At 39.5% G+C, this 22034-nt stretch overlaps 1 protein-coding gene across 1 annotated transcript; it reads right to left on the bottom strand.

The window, feature by feature from the left end:
- Positions 1–2483: 2483 nt before the first annotated feature.
- LOC127528971 (uncharacterized) lies at positions 2484–20185 on the bottom strand. The gene is made up of 5 exons (XM_051930970.1): positions 20053–20185; positions 17550–17663; positions 15348–15418; positions 8649–9548; positions 2484–4261 (listed from the first exon to the last, which is right to left on the bottom strand). The coding sequence occupies exons 3-5, from the start codon at positions 15391–15393 to the stop codon at positions 4221–4223; spliced, it is 987 nt and encodes a 328-aa protein (XP_051786930.1). The 5' UTR covers positions 15394–15418; positions 17550–17663; positions 20053–20185; the 3' UTR covers positions 2484–4220.
- Positions 20186–22034: the final 1849 nt, after the last annotated feature.

Raw genomic sequence — 22034 nt, 5'->3', positions numbered from 1 at the left:
TCCTGCCGGTACTTATTTTCCTTTTGCTTAAATGGCCTTGTTGGGCTCTGACCCTGCCCACTTTTAATCTTTCCATCTTGTATAGCAGGTAGTTGCTTAGTTGAAGTTTGCCAGGATTACAAACAACACCAAGCAAAAGTCCTGAAGGAAGCCATCTCAAGGAGAGAAAGAATGCATAGTGGCATATCTGCATGGGCAAAAGTGGTTACATGCAGATGAAACTCCCCAGAGCACATTGGTGAGAAAGGGACAGTGGTGCTGTAATGATAAGGGCATGAAAGGCTAAGAACTCCAGCAGACAGCATAGAAGACTCGCTCTCTGTTCAGAAAGAAATGAAGGCCATGGTGGTCTCCCAAAGGTCATGAGACATTTGAGCAAAGGAGTTGCAGTACACAGTCTTAAGGCAGGCAAGCTGAGAACATGCTTCCATTTAAAGTGTGAAACTAGGAGCAGCCATTAGGAAGCTTCATCACAGTTGCTGACTGAAATATGCCACACTGTGTTTGACTTTTATATAAGACTGGCTCTCCAAGGGATCCTGGCATGTGCTTGAGGAAGCTGCAGCCTGATGTCCCTGCAGACAAGGCAGGCCACCACTGAAACCACTGTAACACACGTGCTCATGGGAGTCAGCTAAAGGGCTTGAGTAAGGGCAGTTCCGAGTCAGACCAGGATGTGGTAGAGTGCACTGACTCTTTTTCTCTTTTTCTCCATTTCCTGTAGACCATTCACGGGAGATTCCACCTGGCCCTCTTGACGTCACTTCCGGGTCCGAGCCTATGGAGGAAGACCTTGCTGGCTTCAGCCCCTGTGATGTCAAGTCCAGGCTAAAGCCTATAGCTGAAGACCCTTGTGAGCCCGACCCCTTTGACCTCACTTCCTGTCTATCCCTTTAAAAGCCTCCACCTTTTCCCTATTCCCTCAGTTCTGTTTAGGACTCAGTTTTGTGCACATCAGTACTGTTTACATTTTTGCAACTTTGCAGCCAGGATACCAAATATACGGGTGGCTGCCCCAAACCTTGCTATGACTCAGAGTGGAGTTTGTGACAACACCTAATGCCACAGCCAAGATTTGTCTGAAGTTGGGGCAAGAATTGGGAACAGAGAACCACAACTGGGATGGAGTAACCAGGGTGGTAAGACAGAGAGATGCAGGAGTGAATTTCTTAGTATTTGGGTTTACCACCTGATAGACGGGGCAACCTGCCGCCTCATCTAATAGATGGGGCGAAGTCTATTAAGGGATGTAGGAGAAATGAGTTCGACATTTCTTTTGTCATTGTGCTACACGTTATTCTAACATTCTGTTTCTCTGTCCTCTGGTTACTTCACTCCTGTCTAATTCAGTGGGACCAGAGCCAGATCAAACACAATGAATGTTAGTCTTCTGTCTGTCATAAGACACATTCATGCACAGGCCCACTCAATATGGGGCAATGTGGAGCTAGAAATTCACAAGAGAGGGCATGTTTTTGGACTGTGAGTTAAACCACATAAACTGAGAACATGCAACTTTCATGAAGGCAATGCAGCCAACAACTCCATCTAGGGCCCCATTACCCCGAGGTAGCACCATACAATCATGCTGACTGCCCAGTGCTGACTGTGAATTTGGGGTCATAAATGTTAAACAAACAGACAAATGAGTCCTTTAGGTTGTGTTTAAGCACAGAGCCTTTATGAGATCAGGGTTCTTGTCTGCTTTACAAGTCTGAAAATAGGTAAAACCAGAAATTATCTTCCAGACTCTTCTCTGTTGGAGGCTTCACAGGAGATTTATTGCAGTTGATAAAGCACACGGACCACTGCAGGTTGCTAAGGCTACTGGTCATAAATGAATACAACAGATGCTTGTTGTGATCCATGAAAAATAACCTGCGGTTATTGAGAATGCCACTTGTGTAAACAGCTCCTTGCAAAATCCCCCTTCACCCCGGCTCATTTGTAAACTGCTTTAGATAAAAGATGTGAAGATAAATCAGTGAGTATAAGCAAATGGAGTCTGAGAGGGGCTGTGCTATAGGGGTGGACATGATCATGGCCAGAATTACATGGCACCAGACGCTTGCTGCTTATACTTGAAATTTGGAGGATCTGCAGCATTTTGGCGTGAATGGCAGGCCCCTTAGTGCACTGGCACCCTCTATAGGCTGAGTTAGGCATTACAAGCATAATAGTAAACATCAATAATAAAATGCACCCTTCTTGTTTTTTTTATTTATAATGCACTTCCAAAAGTGTTATATGAACAAACCTTATGGATCATTATGAAGTTGTTTTTTCTTAGCTTCTGCATTAGAAAGTTAATCATTGATAGAAGCCATCTGATGTACTGCTCTTTTTATTGCTGAATAAACAGTACAGACAAGCAAATTATCTGGAGCTTTTTACCAGGTTAATAAATTCATATGATGAGAGTATGAAATATGAGTAGAATGACAATATAATTTTATGGATGAGGGAAGTTCCTCATCAGAATGAGAAAAGGGCAGCTGGCACATGGAAGCTCTGTGGTCTTTGACCTGCAGACAACCACCACCTTGTCACCTGCTTTTAGAAGGCAAATTTATTTTTTATTAGATATTCCTTTCCCTCATACTACTGTGGCATAAAACTGCATATAAATGTCAACCAGTTACAGCTGGCCTGTCCCAGTACTTGACCGGCCTGGCTGTCCCCTCCTGTGCTTAATCACTGGGATTCAGCAGTATCACGCATCGGGGTGTGAAAGTCAGTAAGGTAAAAGCAGAAGAAAACTAAACTTGTACGAGTAGGGTACTCAGTCTAATGAACTGAGCATCTACCATTACTGGGACCACACGGACTGTAGGTTTGGTGTCTTTGGGGTTCCATAGGACGCTGTACATAGTCCCAGGCACAGTCCATTATGACCGTTACAAGCATTGCTAGTTTACTGTATATGGCCAAAATTCTGCTAAAATAATTTCTGACCTTTCTGGCTTTTTAAAAGTTTTTTTAATAATTCTTGTAGAAGTGCCACAAGGGTTTTCATCTGTGTTGAGGTGATGTACATCAATTGTGTTCAGCAATGTAGTCTCACATACAAGATTAACAAAATGCAAAAATCAGTATAAAGAAGCCAAACTAAAGTTGACATGAAGATGTCTGAAGGTCAATGAAATGTAGACTTCAGCTTACAGAAACTTTAATTTGTGAAAGAATAAGCCAATATGAGGTTTGACATTCAAACACAACTTGGTGAAATTCTCCAACCACGATACAAGCTTAATATGATGTTCAACATAAAAAAAACATCAGCCATGTGTACCTAAAACTCATAGTAGATCATCTTGAAGGTATCAATGCCCCCAGTGTACCCTCCATTGCTTTATAGGATAACACTGGTTTGAGCAATTGAGAAGTAAAAAGAATGAATGCTCATAATTAGGTAGCACGGTACAATCAATATAAATGGTTCTGGGTAATCTGAATGTCACTGCTTTGGAAAACAATATGTATTTTGCTCTGCATGTGACCATTTACAGTAGCTAGTTGAAATTGCCCATCAGTTAGAAACTAAGCATTTCTGTCCTGTACATTGGGGCCTCTGTACCCTAAGCTGACAATGCGATTCACAAATTAAACACTGTGCACAGTATCACACAACCTGAGACTGTACAGTCTCCATCGCAGCCCAAGTATTGTGAAATATAGTGCAGCAAATGCCTTTTCTGACATGTCTTTTGCTGTGATGTAAACCATTTTCAAAATCAACACGCTTAACAGCCCAATAGGAAATATGGTACAAATCCCATATTCAATTGCCACCATACACTTGACCCAAGATATTATCACAGTAGCCCCTCCAAAATATATCCTTAATGGCCCTTATGTTCCAGTGAGCCCTGCCTTCAAGTAGTGAAGCAGTGTACTCAACAATAACTGATTATTAGCTGCTGCACAGCCTTACACAAAACATGATCACATATTTAACAACATAGCTGAACTTATTATGCAAATAAATTTGAATACAGTATGCAGTTGACTGATGGGTAACATTGAGCCGAATGCTGGGAGAAAAATTAAAAGGTATAAATATAAAGAGCACTGATGATGAAGGCAATCTTATAGTACAACTGGAGGGTTTTGTGCCTAATTGTGCAAAGTGCAAATGCTGCCGTGTGTAAACAAGAGTGAACCTCCATGTGCCAAATATGTGCTCTGTTGGACTTCTTTAGAGTTGAGTCTTGAATCTTTTAGGCTCCAAGGAGCTTAACAACTAGGACAATTCCACCACCTGAAAGAAAAAAACATCTTGTATTAGCCAACAAGAAAACAAAAACGAGTGTAAATGTTTCCAGTGTTCACTTTGAAAGAAGCACACAGGAAAAGAAGATAGCTACTGCACCAACCATTCATTGCTTACACTTATGAAGTGTGTGGTGTCATTCTGAAGGGCATGGGCACTTGCACCCAATGGGTTGGGAGCTGCTACTTCTTTTCGGTAGCATGTTAATGTGCTCCCCTCCACCATCTTTCTCATGATGTATGTCACAGCATAGCATTTAGCTACATGCTGTTCAAATTTCTGTGAACCCACTGATTCACCATTGCACATGGCAGTGGTTCCTTGGCGACACCATAAATTTAAAATTGGTTACTCTGTGTCTGTTTATGCCACCTGTCAACGTGCAGACTGGATGTTTGTTAGTGTTTGTCTACCTGTGTTGTGGCTTCCCTAAAATGAACTTGTTTTATCTTTGGAATTTTTATACATGTTTAGCTTAGTGTTTGTTTATTGTATATGATGACATCATTGTGGCACCGTTTCTGATTTTTTTGCATATTGGCACCAATTTAGTATTTCTGTGTAGGTATAGCCATTTTGTTTATGGTTGATATGCCTGTTGCTGGTCATGTGACATGGAAATCACCCAAACTATTAAGGCACTAACATCCCCACCTGTGTAAGATGGTAGTGTGCAGTTGTTTCCAAGGTTTGGATCAATTTTGAAAAAAATAAAACAAAATCAATGCCAATCAGTGTTAGGATTTTCCATTGTGTGACATACCAGTTTTGGCAGCACGGTGGCAGAGTGGGTACCGCTGCTGCCTCACAGGTAGGGGACCCGGGTTCGCTTCCCGGGTCCTCCCTGTGTGGAGTTTGCATGTGCTCCCCGTGTCTGTGTGGGTTTCCTCCGGGTGCTCCGGTTTCCTCCCACAGTCCAAAGACATGAAGGTCAAGTGCATTGGTGATTTTACATTGTCCCTAGTGTGTGCTTGGTGTGTGTATGTGTGTGTGCCCTGCGGTGGGCTGGCACCCTGCCCAGGGTTTGTTTCCTGCCTTGCGCCCTGTGTTGGCTGGGATTGACTCCAGCAGACCCCCATGACCCTGTAGTTAGGATATAGCGGGTTGGATAATGGATGGATGAATGGATGGACATACCAGTTTTGGTAACTTGGTAACTTTTTTCTCATGCTTGTCTCAACCACGTTTTAATTTTCTTCCATTTGGCACAATCTATCTCCTACTAGTCTTCATGCTATTTAAATTTCTTATCTAAACAGCTCTCCATTACCAGTATAGTGTTAAAGTGGCCATCTTTGATGGAAGTGAATACACATTTGTAGGATTAGCTACAGGTTCACATAGGCAGACATGTTGGTCATCTGACCAGTCTCTGATCAAGCTAATATAGACTCATTTAAGACAACCAAGTTTAATTGTCAAATTAATAAAATACTGACTGCAAAAAAACACCTTGTTCCTAATTTCTGGAGACATACCAAAAGACCATAAGGAAACTTATGATGAGAACCTCTATTGTTTTAACTTACGCAAACATTGAGATTTGAAGGCCTCGTTCTACTGCTGCATACCACACTACCTGGTAACTCACTTCATGTGTCTGTTGTTCTCTGTGCGAAGAAGTATCTCTTAATGTTCCTAATGTGAAATTTTAGCTTCAACCAGCTTCCATCTGTTTCATTATTCTTGCTAACAAAACCCATTATAAAGTAACAGCTGCCATTTGCCCTGCTAATTCCCTTTAACACTTCCATGTTAGCTTTTAATCCCAGTTTTCCTAAACCAAAAATATTCACCTTCTCCAGTCTTTTCCTATAGCTCTTAATATGTCTGTGTGATCTTTTTTACTCTTTCTCCAGCGCTGTTCTGTCTTTTTGTAATATTGGGACCAAAACTGCAGACAATAATTCACCTGAGGTCTCACACAGCTGTTTTACAGTTTAAGAAAAAATGGCCTTGTACTCAACACACCATGTAACCAGCATTACCTTTTCAACTATGGTTTGGACATGGACTCCTATGTTGATCATTCCCAGACATTTCTCATAAAATGACAATTACTTGTTGCAAAAACAACACTGCTTGGATTTCTGCAAACCTCCTTTAAGCAAATTATGGTAGAGTGAATCTTGAGCCCAACTCGGTAAGCTACATTCTCCACCAAAAATCTGAATAAACAAATATTCTAATATACCATCTATATCTGAGCATTTAAACCGCATATCTCACCTGTTATTAAAATCTCCTTGGATCTGTCCTATTATTCAGTTTTAAGATTGGCTTCTATCAGCTGTTAGGGTTTCATTTTAGTTTTGTCTTTTATAATACTTTGCAAAACTTTTCCATGCTGCCTTGTGTTTGGTTTATCTGTTTTGTTTTGTGTTGTCTTTTCATCTCCACTCGTCACCTTAACCTTTGTCAATTAGGACTCTCAGGCACTCCATTAACTCAATCTCCTGTTATTCTATAGCAGTATTTGTTTTTTTTTACGGATATTAGAAGGGCCTACGAAACACCAGGGGGCGATGAGTTTGATTTTATTTTGAAGCCAGTCATATCTCCATTAAAGGGAACCTAAAGAAATGTGTCTGGCTGTTTCATTGCACCAGCAGGATGTGACCATTTAGGGCTGTGTAGCTTTGTAGTCTCATCACATGCTGTCCTGTTTAACACTTAATGGTCACGTTTACTCTAAAAAGCTTAAAACCATAGCTAAATGCTACTATTGACCAATGTGTCTCCTCTCAATTATGTGCTTAGTGTGCGATAGCACAGTGGTGCACTGTGAGAGTTATCCATGTGTATTGTGAAAATAATAGTGTAGTGTACCTGGGTCTGAACCTGAGAGGGAGAAACTCCTCAGGTAGTCAAGATCGGTATGAGGAGGACAAGATTACCTGAAGAAGATGGCATAAAAGCAGCTCCACAATCTCTACTCGATCTCTACTCTTTGGGCACAGGACTTAGAGCACTTTGGACACGTCTCCTGACTGCTAGAGTCCATCTGCCTGGGTGTGTGATCACCAGTGAGCCTCACAGCATTGGTGGATAGTGGGCATATGAGCTTTCTCTGAGGCAGAGAGGGACACGCAAAGGAACAAAGCAACTAAGAGATGCCACCAAAGTACTCACTAAGTGTCATGTCTGTGAGCGCTAATCTTGGAGGTGCTTTTTTACTGGTAGTTCTACCCCTTCTGACAGTTGAGCACGTGTATGAGATTTAATATTTTTGTGGTTAGTAAGTTAAAAGGTTGGGAAACTCTCATCTAGGGGCATATATACAGTAAGCTAACTGCTGCCACATCCATTGGTTTGCTTTTTTTGCAGCTGTATTTTTCGACTTCTGTGAAATTTTGTAGTCTTTTAAGTATTTCGACTATAGTTCTGTATTTTGCATTTTCCATTGACAATTTTGCCTTGGAATTTGTCTCAGTTTGATGTACTAGTTAATTGATTTAAATCTCTTAATTAGTAAGTTATGAAAGTATTGTGTTCAGCAAGGTTCTTCATGGCTTATCCTTCCTATGTGGAAGTGCCCTAAATGAAAATGTGTAACGCCTCAGTTGGACACAACACACTGGTTTCCTTTCAGTGTCTGATTCATCCTCATTCTTCTCTGGTGTACATTGTAAAATGCCTGAAGTTATTTCTCCTCACCTCCATCACTTTGCTCAAGAATAAAGGAATTATCTGGCAAAGAAATGAATGACCACATGATAATAGTACCCAACTAATAGTACCCAAAAGAACTAATCCCTTCTCTAATATACCCAAATGAAGTCTGCATGTAGTACCTCAAGTGATGTTTAATCTTGCATCTTAACTAACATCGTCAGGGGATATCTGGTTGCTTTTTTACAAATTTGCAGTCATTGGATGATTCAGACTCTAACCCCTATTGTTTAATTTCACCTGGAATAAGGAGGCAATATTTTCTGAAGAGGCTACACTGATACATTTCATTTAGCTAATCGTAATTGTGAATAACCATAGTTCATTTATGGAAATGATGTCTCTGCATCTATTCACACTATGATTAGATAATCTAATAGTGTTTTCATTTCATGTTCTCTACATCTGTCTTAACTCTTGTGAGGATAAGACCTGCCATTTAACTTTTTATACTACATATGGTGCCACTTCCTCAATGATGTGAGACAGATTCATCTGTCCTAATGTTGAGGCAAAATCATAGCCACTCAAGAGTCTGATCTGCTGAAGTTGTTAATGCAAGCATCACTAGAAAAGTCAAGTTCAGGTTATTATTTTGGGTTTAACTACCTTTTAGAGTACGGTCCTTAAAGAATAGAAAAGATCAAGGCTACTTAACATTAGAAATAAATTTAAATGTACTAAATTGACTTAAAAAACGTACCGACTGCTGCAACACCAGCTACTGATCCTACCACAATGCCTGCAATTTCCCCATCTGACAGTGTGTCTGATGTTGAGGGTGATGATGATGGTGATTGTGGAATCAGGCAAATGCAGTCCTCCAAAATGCTAATTGTACACAGAGAGACACAGCCTGTAATATTTAGTTCTGATTGATCACAGATAGAAACAGCACAGTCTGTTGTATGGTTGCTTGTATTATTACAGAAAAACGGGCAGTCTTCCACTGAAGTGCAGTTAACAGTGCAGTTCTTGAAGGTGCCATTACATGGCATTGTGTAATTCTCGGGACAGGAATATTCAGGAGATCCATCAGGAGTGGTTGATTCCATGGTAATTGGTGCAGGTCGAGTGCTATCTGTTTGTACCATTGATGTTGACTTTGCTGTTTCCAGCTTTGCTGTGGTGACCAACTCAGTTGATGCCAAGCTGTTTACTGATTTAGTTGTGCTGCCTGCTTCAGATGGAGTTGGCTTCGTTTTCGAGGAGGTTTCAGTTGTCAAGGTGGATGTGCTGGTTGTTTCAGTTGTTGGGGTGTAAGTGCTGGTTGTTTCCTTTGCTGAGGTGATGGTGGATGGAGTCGTAGTAGTGATTGATGTTACTGTGGTGAATGAGTTGGTGGTTGAGGAGGTGATGTCTGGAGTTGTGTTGGTTGTTTCAGTGGTTGGAGAGACGCTTGTTATAATTGTTGTGGTATTTTCTGTTGATGTTGTTGCAGTGTTTGCATTAGTTGTTCTAGTTGTTGGGGCAGTGCTGCCTGGTATTACTGTGGTAGTTGTTTCAGTTGTTGGGAGGATGGTGGCTGTTGTGGGGACAGTTGTTGATGATATTGTAGTGGGTGTTTCAGCTGTGCTAGATGCTTTTGATGTTGGTAAAACAGCTGAAAGAAATAAGTAACAGGCATCACAGCAAAAATATTAGAGCACAGCCACTTGAAGAAGGTCTTCTTTGAATAAAAATGACATCAGTTTCCTAGCTAAACAGCATTTAACAGTCTGAACAAAATGCTGGGTAAAACTGGAAAAATACATTAAAGATTTACTGATATTTGATTGTCTTAATAGTTAAACAGCAGCCATGATTATTAGTTATTGCTTTTAGGTAAAATCTGCACTTGTACTTGCATGTGACAAAGCTGCAGATTTCGCTGTTTGCAACTAAACTCCTCAGGCCAGAGTACCCCTTTGCTTTACTACCACAAAGCATGATCCTCTTGTTGTAGGATTCTGTAGCTTGATTTCCTATGCAGTGGGTTCTATTACTTCTAATCATAATATCCTTTCATCCATTCATTATCCTGAAGTCAGATTTTGTGATACTTTATCCTGCAGAATTCCCTCTAATGGGCTCCAATCTGCCTCATGCGAATGTCCAGCAGATGTATTATCAAGATGGTCATTGTGTCTTTAATTCTGACCTTGTTTTGCTCCTTTACCTCATGATATTTACACCCATGGAAGTTAGAAGGTCTTAAAATGAGTAAGAGTTATAATAACCTACTTTACACACTTACCTCAGATAACAATTCCAGTTTATGTACGTGTTGAAAAAAGAAATGTGAAACATGTTGTTGGACTGAAATTTCAACTTTAATCGCATTAAAAAGAGAATAATAGAAATGCAAAACAGTACAAAAAAAACTGAACATAAAGAACAGTCGTCTTACAGTATGACTGCTTCTTGTAGCCTCCACTTATGGATACCTTTGGTGTACAGAGCATGATAACCCATAATATCCTATTCCAACAGAAGAGCCTGATGAAACTGATGGCCTTTGACAGAGAGGGAATCACATGTCTGGGTGTTGCAATCCAGGGCATCCCAAATGTGCTCTGTGGGGTTGAGCTCAGGAGAGCAGGCAGGGAAAGGCAGCACCTGCATGCCAGCATTCTTTAGGAAAGCTGTGACCACAGCGGCTGTGTGTGGCCTGGTGTTGTCCTGCTGTAGGGTCAGATAATGTAGGAGATGCAAGTAGAGGACTTTTGGCAGGTTGCCTTTGCTCTAAGGCCCTCAATATGCCTAAACGTTTGTGAGATCATGGAAAGAAAAAGTGGGGTATAGAGCAGACATTTCACATGTGACAGAATTCTCACAATTAATTACTGTGGCTCTCTAATATGTTTGATGATTTGTGTGTTTCTATCAAAGCTCATAGTTATGTGCAAAGGCAGCTTAAAAATGAGACAATGATGAAAATGGGATTAAGGCCATGGTTCTTATTCATGATCCTTAGGACCTCTTGTGGTTTCTAGTTTTAACAGAATGCGTCATTTAACTACTAGATGGATCATTCTGTCTCATATTTTGCTGCACTAATTCCTGTGCATTTCATGTTAAAATTCTTTGCTGGGAAAATCAGCCAATGTGAATTTCTTGGTTTGGGATTTTTTACTATTTAACTTTCTTTTCTTAATTGCATCTCATTAGGCAGCATATAGGGTCTCAGAATTTTAATAAGCAAGCAAACCAAAATGAGACTAGAAAGGATACCTGTGCTTTAAAAGATTAGCCTATTTATAGAACTCATACTTTTGGTAATTTCAGAGACTGCAGACTGAGCCATCTAATTAAATGATAAAATCGAACTATCAGCAGATTGGCTTCTAGTAAGGACATTCATTGAAATGAAAACCAGTAGCCATGGTGGATCCAAAGATTCAGGGTTAACATGAAGAGAGCCTTTGTTTAATTGGGATTTAACAAAAAGAAACCTTCTGAATAGTAATACTTACTTCACACAATTAATAAGTGTCTGCTGATTTAAAAACACGAGCTTCATGAAATCGGTTTGTTATATTGAAAAGATAATTATACCATCATAGCTTCAAGCAATTTTAATGAATATACAGAATCTACAGGAATACATTACAACATAAAGAAAACAAGAAGAAACCATTCTCTCCGATATACTGCAGCCTAACAATTCCTATTCTCCTAGTATTTTCAAAAAGATGCTGACTCAAGATTTAATGGTCCCTATAGTGCAACTGTGAACCACACCACTAGGTAACTGTAAGGCTGGGTTTATTCTTAATGCAATGCGATGTGTGCACCTGTGGTTGCTACTGCTACGCAAGCATTGTACTGTTTATACGTGCGCGTGTACTTTACATAAATCTGGAAGATTCCACCAGGTGGCACTGCAAGATATAATCATGGTGAGAACAGCGTCGGCTTCGCTATGTTGTGAATTGCCTGAAACACCCATTAAGTTCTGAGGACATCTTGCCACAATATCTCTGAAAAGGATGGATGTTTAATGATTAAATCCATCAATCCAGGGATGTGCCCATTCCAGCTAGCATTGTGCATGAGGCAGAAATAATCCCTGCATCAGCTCATCGCAAGGTGAATTTTAGTGTCACCAAGTCCGCAAACCTGCATATCTTTGAAGGAAACCAGAGCACACTGTGGAAACCCACCAGGAAAACATACAAACTCAATGTAGGGAACACCAGCAACGTGACTCCCTACTGTGAGACAGCAGTGCTACTGCTCCATCACCGTGCAGCCCCCACATGTGTAATTATTAACAGTATTCATTATTTAAATTAAGTTAACAATTTATCTGTAAAATGTATATATGTGGGCAGCACGGTGGCGCAGTGGGTAGCGCTGCTGCCTCGCAGTTGGGAGATCTGGGGACCTGGGTTCGCTTCCCGGGTCCTCCCTGCGTGGAGTTTGCATGTTCTCCCCGTGTCTGTGTGGGTTTCCTCCGGGCGCTCCGGTTTCCTCCCACAGTCCAAAGACATGCAGGTTAGGTGGATTGGCGATTCTAAATTGGCCCTAGTGTGTGTTTGGTGTGTGGGTGTGTTTGTGTGTGTCCTGCGGTGGGTTGGCACCCTGCCCAGGATTGTTTCCTGCCTTGTGCCCTGTGTTGGCTGGGATTGGCTCCAGCAGATCCCCGTGACCCTGTGTTCGGATTCAGCGGGTTGGCAAATGGATGGATGGATGTATATATGTACATACTTTAATGCATTTCATTTTGAAAGTGATATCATGTATAAATCTAAGGATTCTAAATGTACAGAGAGCTGGAGTATCATAAATTTTTTGTGTTCTGTGTGGCGATTGCTGCTTGCCGCTGCTATCAAAGCAGGAGGAAGCCCCAGAAGCACATAATGATTAACAACTGGGTCAGTTTTAAGAGGACGTTCACGACAGTCTACTTCAATGATAAAATAAACTACAAGATTAAAGTGGGAGTTTTGAGATTTAAGCCAAAATTTCCACTTTAATCACAAAATACACCTTTTACTGTGTCCCTAAGTTTTTTTTCTCTGTGGTTCAAACAAGCTGCCGTACATTCTGATGCTGTTGTGAAGGTGCAAAAAAAAAAACACAGAAGATGGTATGTGAGACCTTTAAAATGTATCATGTCATTACATTGGGGAATATAAAAGCACCACGAATGCATTTGTATGTCAGCATTTTGCTTCATCACATCGAACCATTTATCAAACATCGAAGCACGCACATTGATCCTGTGCGATCCACAAAGCGGCTTCCTGTCACATGTAGATAGTAAACAGAGACTCTGACGTCACTTTATCACACCGTGCCGTCCGACTTTTTGCTGGTACTGCAACTTGCACACACATTGCGTTAATTTTTGAGGACGTGCTCAGAGGATGCTTCATATGAACGCTGGGAATGCTTGGCAGCTATGATGCGTGTGCGCACACATTCTGAGCGTGAAGTATAAACCGGCTCTAACTGTGCGGGTTGGCCCCATGCTACCACGTTACACTAATTTCCTAGCTCTGGACACACTATACCACAGTAACTGGTCTTTTGTGTTTGTATTTTCCAATTATTGCAGAAACATCTTGATAATATGAATAAATGCAGGTGTTATGCTTATAAACATGCTGGAGTCAAAACCAATAGTAGCACCAAACCTAGTAACCAATAAGTAAACCAAAAACAAAACACCAAATTCTGTAACCATTTGACTTGAACCACACCTAAAAAACACCACTAAAGTCTTTTATTGATTTTGAGAGTTTATTGGCAATCCCTGATGCTTCGTAATACGGCTTCTAAAGCGTCTCATTTGTTACTTCACAAGCATAACTTTTCTAGTCATGCATTCTTCTAATAATTGGCCATAGTGTTTTGGTAAACAACCAGTAAAACTGCCATTCCTACGAATAAAGAAATTAGCAGTGTGGAAACCATGAATAGTAATGTGAAATAAAAGTCAATTCTTCCAAGAGCAAAATTATATTGGAAATAATCATCCTAAAGGGTTCCCTGATGTTTAAAACCAACCATGAAACATATATTCAGATCACAAAAAATGAAATAATAGCAGAAAAATGTATAATGCGGGCGGCACGGTGGCGCAGTGGTAGCGCTGCTGCCTCGCAGTTAGGAGACCCGGGTTCGCTTCCCGGGTCCTCCCTGCGTGGAGTTTGCATGTTCTCCTTGTGTCTGCGTGGGTTTCCTCTGGGCGCTCTGGTTTCCTCCCACAGTCCAAAGACATGCAGGTTAGGTGGATTGGCGATTCTAAATTGGCACCTAGTGTGTGCTTGGTGTGTGGGTGTGTTTGTGTGTGTCCTGCGGTGGGTTGGCACCCTGCCCGGGATTGGTTCCTGCCTTGTGCTCTGTGTTGGCTGGGATTGGCTCCAGCAGACCCCCGTGACCCTGTGTTCGGATTCAGCGGGTTGGAAAATGGATGGATGGAAATGTATAATGTAAGCCAAATCACTATAGCAGGCTTGTACTTAAATTTTCTTTACTGTTGAAGCGCTATCTTTATAGTTCGTTTTTCTTTCCTTTAATTATAATACATACAAACTAAAAAATGCTTACAGTCTTTACACCTTTTACAGAATGTACTGGAGATAAAGTAATTTACAAATATTCTGTGGACATCACGTATATTAACAATTGTTTTACATACATTTGTTTTAACTGGAGCACAGGTAGGTAAACAAACTTGTTTAGGGTCATGAAGTGAGTGATGGGAATTTAAACTGGTAGCCTTTGGATTTAAGAGCTAAAGCCTTATCCATTGCACTAAACTCTGTATTGGTGAATTAGTTTTCCAAGAAGCAAATACTACATGAATACACCGTGTCAGCAATCTGTAAAAGAGGCAAGTACAAGCAGGATTGGGGAGACCAGTCACAAGTTATAGATTAGAATATTTACGGATTGATCAATCCTGTTGACTGGGTTTAATATAGATATCACACAGATGAACACCTTCTGAATAAAACCTTCTCTGCTAGCTAAAAGAATGTTAAAAATATAACAGAAGCGTGAAGCTGAACATGCTGTACGTTAGACTTCCACAATCAAAGAAACTGCATGCGTCTGATTTCAGTTTTCTGTCACTTTTAATGCTTGGTATGAGTTAAGCTGTCATGGCTTCTGTGATCAGGGCTAACGGTGTCCAGTATCTCCTCCTACTTTAACAGGACATGCTCAACAAAACTTTTGATGGCAACTAGTTAAGTCAATATCAAAGATAATAACTATTGCATTAATCATTCTCAGATTAGACTGGCAAAACACTCGTAAACAATTATAGAAACATCCAAAAACATATCTGTACTTGCACAAAGAAGCTGTTAAAGTAATAAAGGTAGAAAATACATGTACACAAAAAGAGTGTCACACTTCTGTCAGACTGCCAAAATAAACGTAATAAAAAGGTTTAAATACAGACCTGCGGTGAGTAGTAGGCATAACAAGATGCAATGAGCTTGAAACATGATGGAGGCCTCTTCTTCACTAATGCTAAGAATAGGAAAAATAGAAACAAATAATACAAAAAATCTACAAAACACAGGTATCAATGTGTACAAAAAACTGTTACTCAAAATGTGTAAGGAGTCAAGTATTTTAAATGGAAAAGCACTTTATATTTTATACATTCTGGCTTTTTTTTAAGGTAACTACTAGATTTTTTTCCTTGTTCCACAATAAAGATGTCAAGTCACAAGCTGAAGAATGCTTGGCGTCTTTCTCTCACCGGGACTTTATACATACACTGTATAAACATGCCAACTTAGTGGGTTACCGAGTTGTCCCAAATATCCCATCCTGATAATTTCAGAAAGTACTCAGACCCCTTGACTTTCTGCACAATGTATTGTATTGAAGATTTAATTTTAAATGGCAACATCTGCAGTTTTTGCAAATCTAATCTCAGTAACCCATAATGACAAAGTGAGAACATGTCTTCAGAAAGCTTTGCAAATGTATTAAAAATCAAAAACTGAAATCTTTCATTCGTAAATGTGTTCAGACCCTTTGCTGTGGTCAGGTGCATACTCCATGCTTTAAGTATCGTTGCAATTTGCATGAAGTAGAAGATTCTCTGGTCTGAAGAGACAAAAATTGTACTCTTAGGTTAACACTGCAAACACTATGTCTGTTGAAGACCAGGCTCTGCTCATTACCTGCTAATATTATCCATATGGTGAAGCACAGTGATGGTAGAATTGTGCTATAGGGGTGCTTCTCAGCAGCAGTGACAGGGAGGCTGGTCAGACCTGAAGGAAGGATGAATGCAGACAAATACAGAGAGGTCATTGAAGAAAACCTGCTGTGGAGTCCACACCACCTCAGACTGGACACCTTTTAACACAGCAATGATGTGAAGCCTTTGGAACAAGTCTCTGACTGTCCTTGAGTGGCTCAGCCAAAGCCAAGACTTAAACTCCATAGAACATCTATAGAGAGACCTGAAGATGGTAGTTTACAGATGCTTCCAATCCAATTTAAAGGAGCTTGAGAGGATCTGTCTGGAAGAATGGGATAAAATTCTCAAATCCAGTCAAAATACATGTGTGAGAGAAGCCTGTAGTGACCTACAAGGCTCAAAGTTGTAATTACTGCCAAGGGGACATCTACAAATGTCTGAATTAAGGGTCTTAATAATTGTATTTTTCTAAATTTGCAAACCTTTTTAAAAACATGTTTTTCATCCATCATTATGAGTTATTGAGTGTAGGCTATTGAGCAAAAATGGGAAATGTATCCACTTAAAATTACATTTACAATACAGTAAAGTGTACAGAAAGTTAAGGAGTGTGAATGCTTTCTGAATTCACTGTAGGTATAATAGGTAAAATACTCTAAAATATGCAACTGTGCATATGTGATGAGAGTTTGCTCAGCAATGGACTAATGATCTTTCTGATATCACTCCAATACACTCCAGTTACTGTATGTTACCCTAAAATTGGCTTAAATAGGATCAGAATGTGACTGAATTAAAAAATGTTATTTCTGGACAATAACGTTCACTCATTCATATTACTGGATGAACAATAATATGATGGCACAATGAATACAGATGTAATATCACAGTGACGGTGTGGACTTTAACATTTTCCCCAATGTTTACAGGATTTACTTTAGAGGCCGGGTTAGGTTCTCTCTCTGCATGGACCTTACTAACATAGCGGAAATCAAAAATGACTACAATATGATTAAAAAACATGCTGTTCCAGGTCAGGCTAGGGAGTCTTGTTATTGGTGTTTCATGGACTCAGTCTCCTCATGGTAATACTTCATCACATAAAGATGTTTACATTAAAGATAGATCCTGTGTGGCCTTAATTTAGGCATGGTTTAAAAACACGCTGCACTGGTGGCCAATATACTTCTTGAAGGATAATTTGTCTGTTAGTCTCAGACTCAGTAATACTTGTCTGTTCCAAGCAGCAGAGGGACAGGCATTGTGGATTGCCAAGCTCAATTGACTCTCTATCTTTATTACATTCTTATCTAACTGCTTCTGATAATAATATATCCTACAACCATCCTGAATGTACACAGTACTGTAATCTGGCAAGGTGATACAAGATTCGTCCGACATTCAATAATAGAGAATTCTGGTAAGTGAAGCTTGCTAACTTACAGATACTGATGCCCTTCCCTGAATCTTAAATTCTTTCTCTTTTCTTCTGCCTGTTGGTTTTCAGCCACTCCTTTTTCTGTTTTGTTCTGCAGTCTTCAAAAAGTTTTTCTTTTTCTGCAAATAACAGTAAAGTAACATATATATAACAGTATACATGGTATAGTCATCAGGTATCCAGAGTATCCTGACAGCTTAATGTACTCATTTCCTCATTGGTTATCAATCTAATTATAAACCTGCGACTGTATTGTGTGTTAATTAAATAAGGACTCACTTCAGTCCATCTCTTTCAATAAGTACAAATGAGAAGTCAAGCAAAATGACACCATTTATTGGCTAACTAAAAAGATTACAATATGCAAGCTTTCGAGGCAACTCAGGTCCCTTCTCATTACATCCAAAATGGCTAACATGGTACAACATCCTAGTACAAGTACACAATTGTAGTTTATTTGCATGACTGTTCTAAATGACTGACCTAACATCAGCTGATCATTATTTTGAGGGGACTATAAAAGACACTGCAAGTTAATGAATAAAAGTCAAGGACACAAAAGGAGCCATCAGAAAGAGAAGGCGGCAGCAATGCAAGAACTGAACCACTCTGTTCAGCATCACTGATGCCAATAATAAACGCTTATTACATCTGTGACCAACAGTCAGAGCCAGTCAATCCATTAGGCAACTGCCTTGAGGAGGAGTGCCATCTGAGGAGTGCCATTTATGAAAGTTAAGGGGTATGCGCTCCAGGCACCAAGGGGGCCACAACAGGTCATTGAATTCTAATAATTCAGACAACCCACTACACCCCTGCCCAGGGCTCCAAATGTGCTTTGACCAGCACTGCCAAAAGTATAGTAATGGCCTTACAGTTTTATAATAAAAAAAAGAGAATAGGTGTCATTCTTCTGAAATACCATGTATGCAGCATGATAAATAATTTTAACTGCTTTATAAAAAATGAAAACTGGCAAAAACAAAGAGATTTAGACAAAATATAACACAATACATTCTACTCTACATTATATATACAGTATATATATATATATATACTGTATATATATATGGATGTTATATTATTATTTAGACTGCTTTTCTGATTTTATCCCACGTTTATACTGTTTTCATCTCAACTGGTCATTTTTGAAGTTCCTTTTCCAGCTAACATTTATTCAGCATCAAATCCTGTCCTACCAGCAATAGACACATGACAGGTACCAAGTCAAACTGTTATATACCAAGTTCCAAACACTTCCACAACCCTCACACCAAATCACTTTATGCGTGTGAGCTCAGAACATGCAAACCTCATTTGGCAGTTCAGCTGTGAATTGGGATGATGACCAAGTGCTATGCGACTTGATCACAATTTTGCCCTTTTCATGTATTTTGATGTAAGCTGTCATTGCAAAAAGAAATGAAAGAGACAAAATTTTAATATAGCACCTTCCACTAAAGGAGCATTAGAATTCCAGTTTTATCTATGTGACTTTTATGATAATACTGTAGTGAGCATACCTCTGACTTAATGCCCCCACTACTACAGGGACTATGCTGCCCATTTTATGCTCTTTATTTTTTAGTGACCTTACTGTGTTCCCACCTTAATGCCTCCTTCTCCTTGCTTTGCAACCCACAATTCCTTCCTTTTATCTCAACTGTTTTTGCAAATGTTGCATCCCATCTTGACTCTTCTCTTTTGATTCTGGCCACCCCTCAACCCTCAAATCTTTGAGGACTCTACAACACCTTTACCCACCGAAAACATTCACATTGCAGGGCCTTTGGTCTACCCATCAAAACAAAGCAAAATCCATATACATCCATCCCTCCATCCATTTTCCTAACCGACTTGTATAGGGTAGGGTCTTGGTGGCAGCTGGAGCTTATCCCAGCATCCATTGGTCTCTAGGCAGAAGCAACACATGGGCAGGTTGCAAGTCCATCACAGGGCGAACACACTCATGCAAACATAAGCAATTTAATGACAAATTTCAATTCTAAATCACCTCTAATCTCATATTCTCTTTTCAAACCCATATACAGTGTTTCCCTAAAATTGGACTAAAGCCCCTTTTAAATACTCCAATCCCTATTTAAAAGACAATTTCCAGGAACACACCTATTCCTCAATCCCCGATATCCATAAGCCCTTCCTTTACTCCTTAGGAACTAAAAATTCCCACTCTTCACATTTCTCCTAACTTTCCCTTCCACCTCTTTTTCCAAGCACTTACCTTCTCTCTTGATACTTGTTCTTTAGTGTTGCTCGCACTTTCAGATCTCTGTCTTTTGTTAATTGTGCAGTCCCACATCTCCTGCTGTAATTTCACTTTGATGTCACTCTTTATGCACAAGCCGTGCTCTTTAGTGCTACATGCCCACATTCTCAGCCCTAGCGTGATAATGCTGTTTGCCCCATTCCTCCTACTCTACAGTGACTATGTTCATCATTCCCCTTTTCATGGTGACCTGGGTATATTAGGCCCCCTGCTTGTCTTACCTCTACTCTGCAGACACTCCTGTAAGCCTTGCTCTTCTGATGCTCGTTGTCCTCTCCTCTCCTTGATTATGAGACTACTGGGTTTTATACTGGAATAAGCATGGTAACCAAGAGGTTAGCAAACAAAGCCATAAGATATAAATCAGATAATCTGTTCCTCTTATGTTTTCTGGTTTTTAGTAAATATAGCATCATAAAATGGTGTAATAAGGAAATTATGACAATGGGGCAGTGATATGGTAAGTGTACTGTGTGCAAAGTTCAGAAGAGTGTGGTAACACCTCACATGTTTCCATCCATAACATGATGACTGACAGCTTGTAATCATTCACACATTATATGTAGACCCATGCCATCACACATCTGTGAGAAATTTGTAATTTATTCAAAGTAAGGAAAGACACTTTGGGTTTAAAGCAAATGCTGCCATAGGAAGCTCTCACTCTAGGCAGCAGCAGGAACATAAAAGTCCTTTTTTATGACTTTAAAGGGGCTGCAGGCTCAGGACGTCAGTAATCGCCAACTTACCCTGTCTGCATGCAGTCACTTCAGAATCTCTTTGACGCCCTAAAGGTTGTTAGCTGTCTTGCTTATATCCTTCAGAGCTCTGATTTTGCATTTTTTTCCATAAAGGGACATTTCCATTAATTATGAATGCACATAAAAATAAAATAAAATAACTTTTCATAAGGGAACAGGAGGGCCATTATCAGTTTTTGCATTGCCTCATAGCAAAGAGCTGAATGTAAGTAATACCCTAAAAAAAAGAGTAGGATAATCATGATACCTACAAAATAACACGAAAATAAGAAAGAAACAAAAGCCTCAGTTATTAAATAAAAGCTGATAAGATACAAAGGAGGCTGTAAAAGAGCAAAAATGTCCTCTCAGGTTACAACTGAGCAATAAAAGAGCATTTAAAAGCCTAAAGGAAAAATAGAAAACCATTCTGTAAGAGAAGCTAAATGAATTTGTTAATCCTCCCAGTGTTATATCAGCAAAAGACCCTCAAGGATTAATTTAATTCAATTTCATTCAAGTTTATTGTACCAAGATGGAAATTCAGTTTGTTGGCAGGATTTTACAGAGAGACCAAGAAATCACATTACAAATACAGAAAACAAATACTCAGCCATCAAACCTAAACTTTGTACAAATAAATAAAATACAGTAGTGTACATAATATGTATGGTATACATAACATCATACCTTTTACATATATATATATATATATATATATATATATATATATATATATATATATATATATATATATATTAAACCAACATCAGAACTTGACTAATGATTGACAAAAAATGGCCATTGCAATTTAAGCTTGGGAGGGTTTATTAAAGTAAAACTCTTTTCAAAGTTTAACAGCAGTTGGGATGAAGGAGTGTTTGAACCAGCCGCTGTTTGTTCTCAGACACTTGAACCTGTGGTCTGATGAACTGTGAATGTAGGGTATGAGTTCTGCCTGACAGGGTGTACTCTTCTTTCCACAGTACTTATGAAATAGGTCTGTTAGACTTGACTGTTGCATCCTTGTTATTTTACTGCTCCACTGTACAATTTGATTTGTTGTGTTTTTGTTGCTGACATTAAGATTTCCATAGCAAGCCATGACAAGAATAAGTTAAGACAGACTGAATGAAAGATTTATAAAAATAGGTTTATAGAGTCATCATTCTGAAATTCCTACATGCATGTTCTATGTCACCATGATTTGTGAGTAGAACAACGTTACTCTGAAGAACATAGTGGAGTGCCCAAGAATTACTACAAGAACTTTAAAAAAATAGGAGATAATATGGGGAAAAGGATGTGGTCAGAGACAGTGAAAGAGTTGGAAAAGTAAGATCAAGCCAAACCAGGTTTAAGAAAAGGACAAAATGAAATTCGGAATAAAGCAAAGCCAAAACCAAAACCAAAATCTCACCACTAGGAACTACTTGAAAAATAAGCCAAGTGACACTAAGGAG

This window comes from Erpetoichthys calabaricus, chromosome 8, assembly GCF_900747795.2.
Source record: "Erpetoichthys calabaricus chromosome 8, fErpCal1.3, whole genome shotgun sequence".
In the NCBI taxonomy this organism is placed as follows: Eukaryota; Metazoa; Chordata; class Cladistia; order Polypteriformes; family Polypteridae; genus Erpetoichthys; species Erpetoichthys calabaricus.
Note: the sequence above shows the minus strand (reverse complement) of the source record. Positions and strands in the feature narration are given on the sequence as shown.

Coding starts and splice junctions, on each gene's coding strand:
- LOC127528971 (XM_051930970.1), bottom strand. CDS start 15,393: ATGTTTCAAGCTCATTGCATCTTGTTATGCCTACTACTCACCGCAG. Junction 9,549..15,347: donor ATGCCTACTACTCACCGCAG/GTCTGTATTTAA, acceptor TATTTCTTTCAG/CTGTTTTACCAACATCAAAA. Junction 4,262..8,648: donor AGCTGGTGTTGCAGCAGTCG/GTACGTTTTTTA, acceptor TTTTTCTTTCAG/GTGGTGGAATTGTCCTAGTT.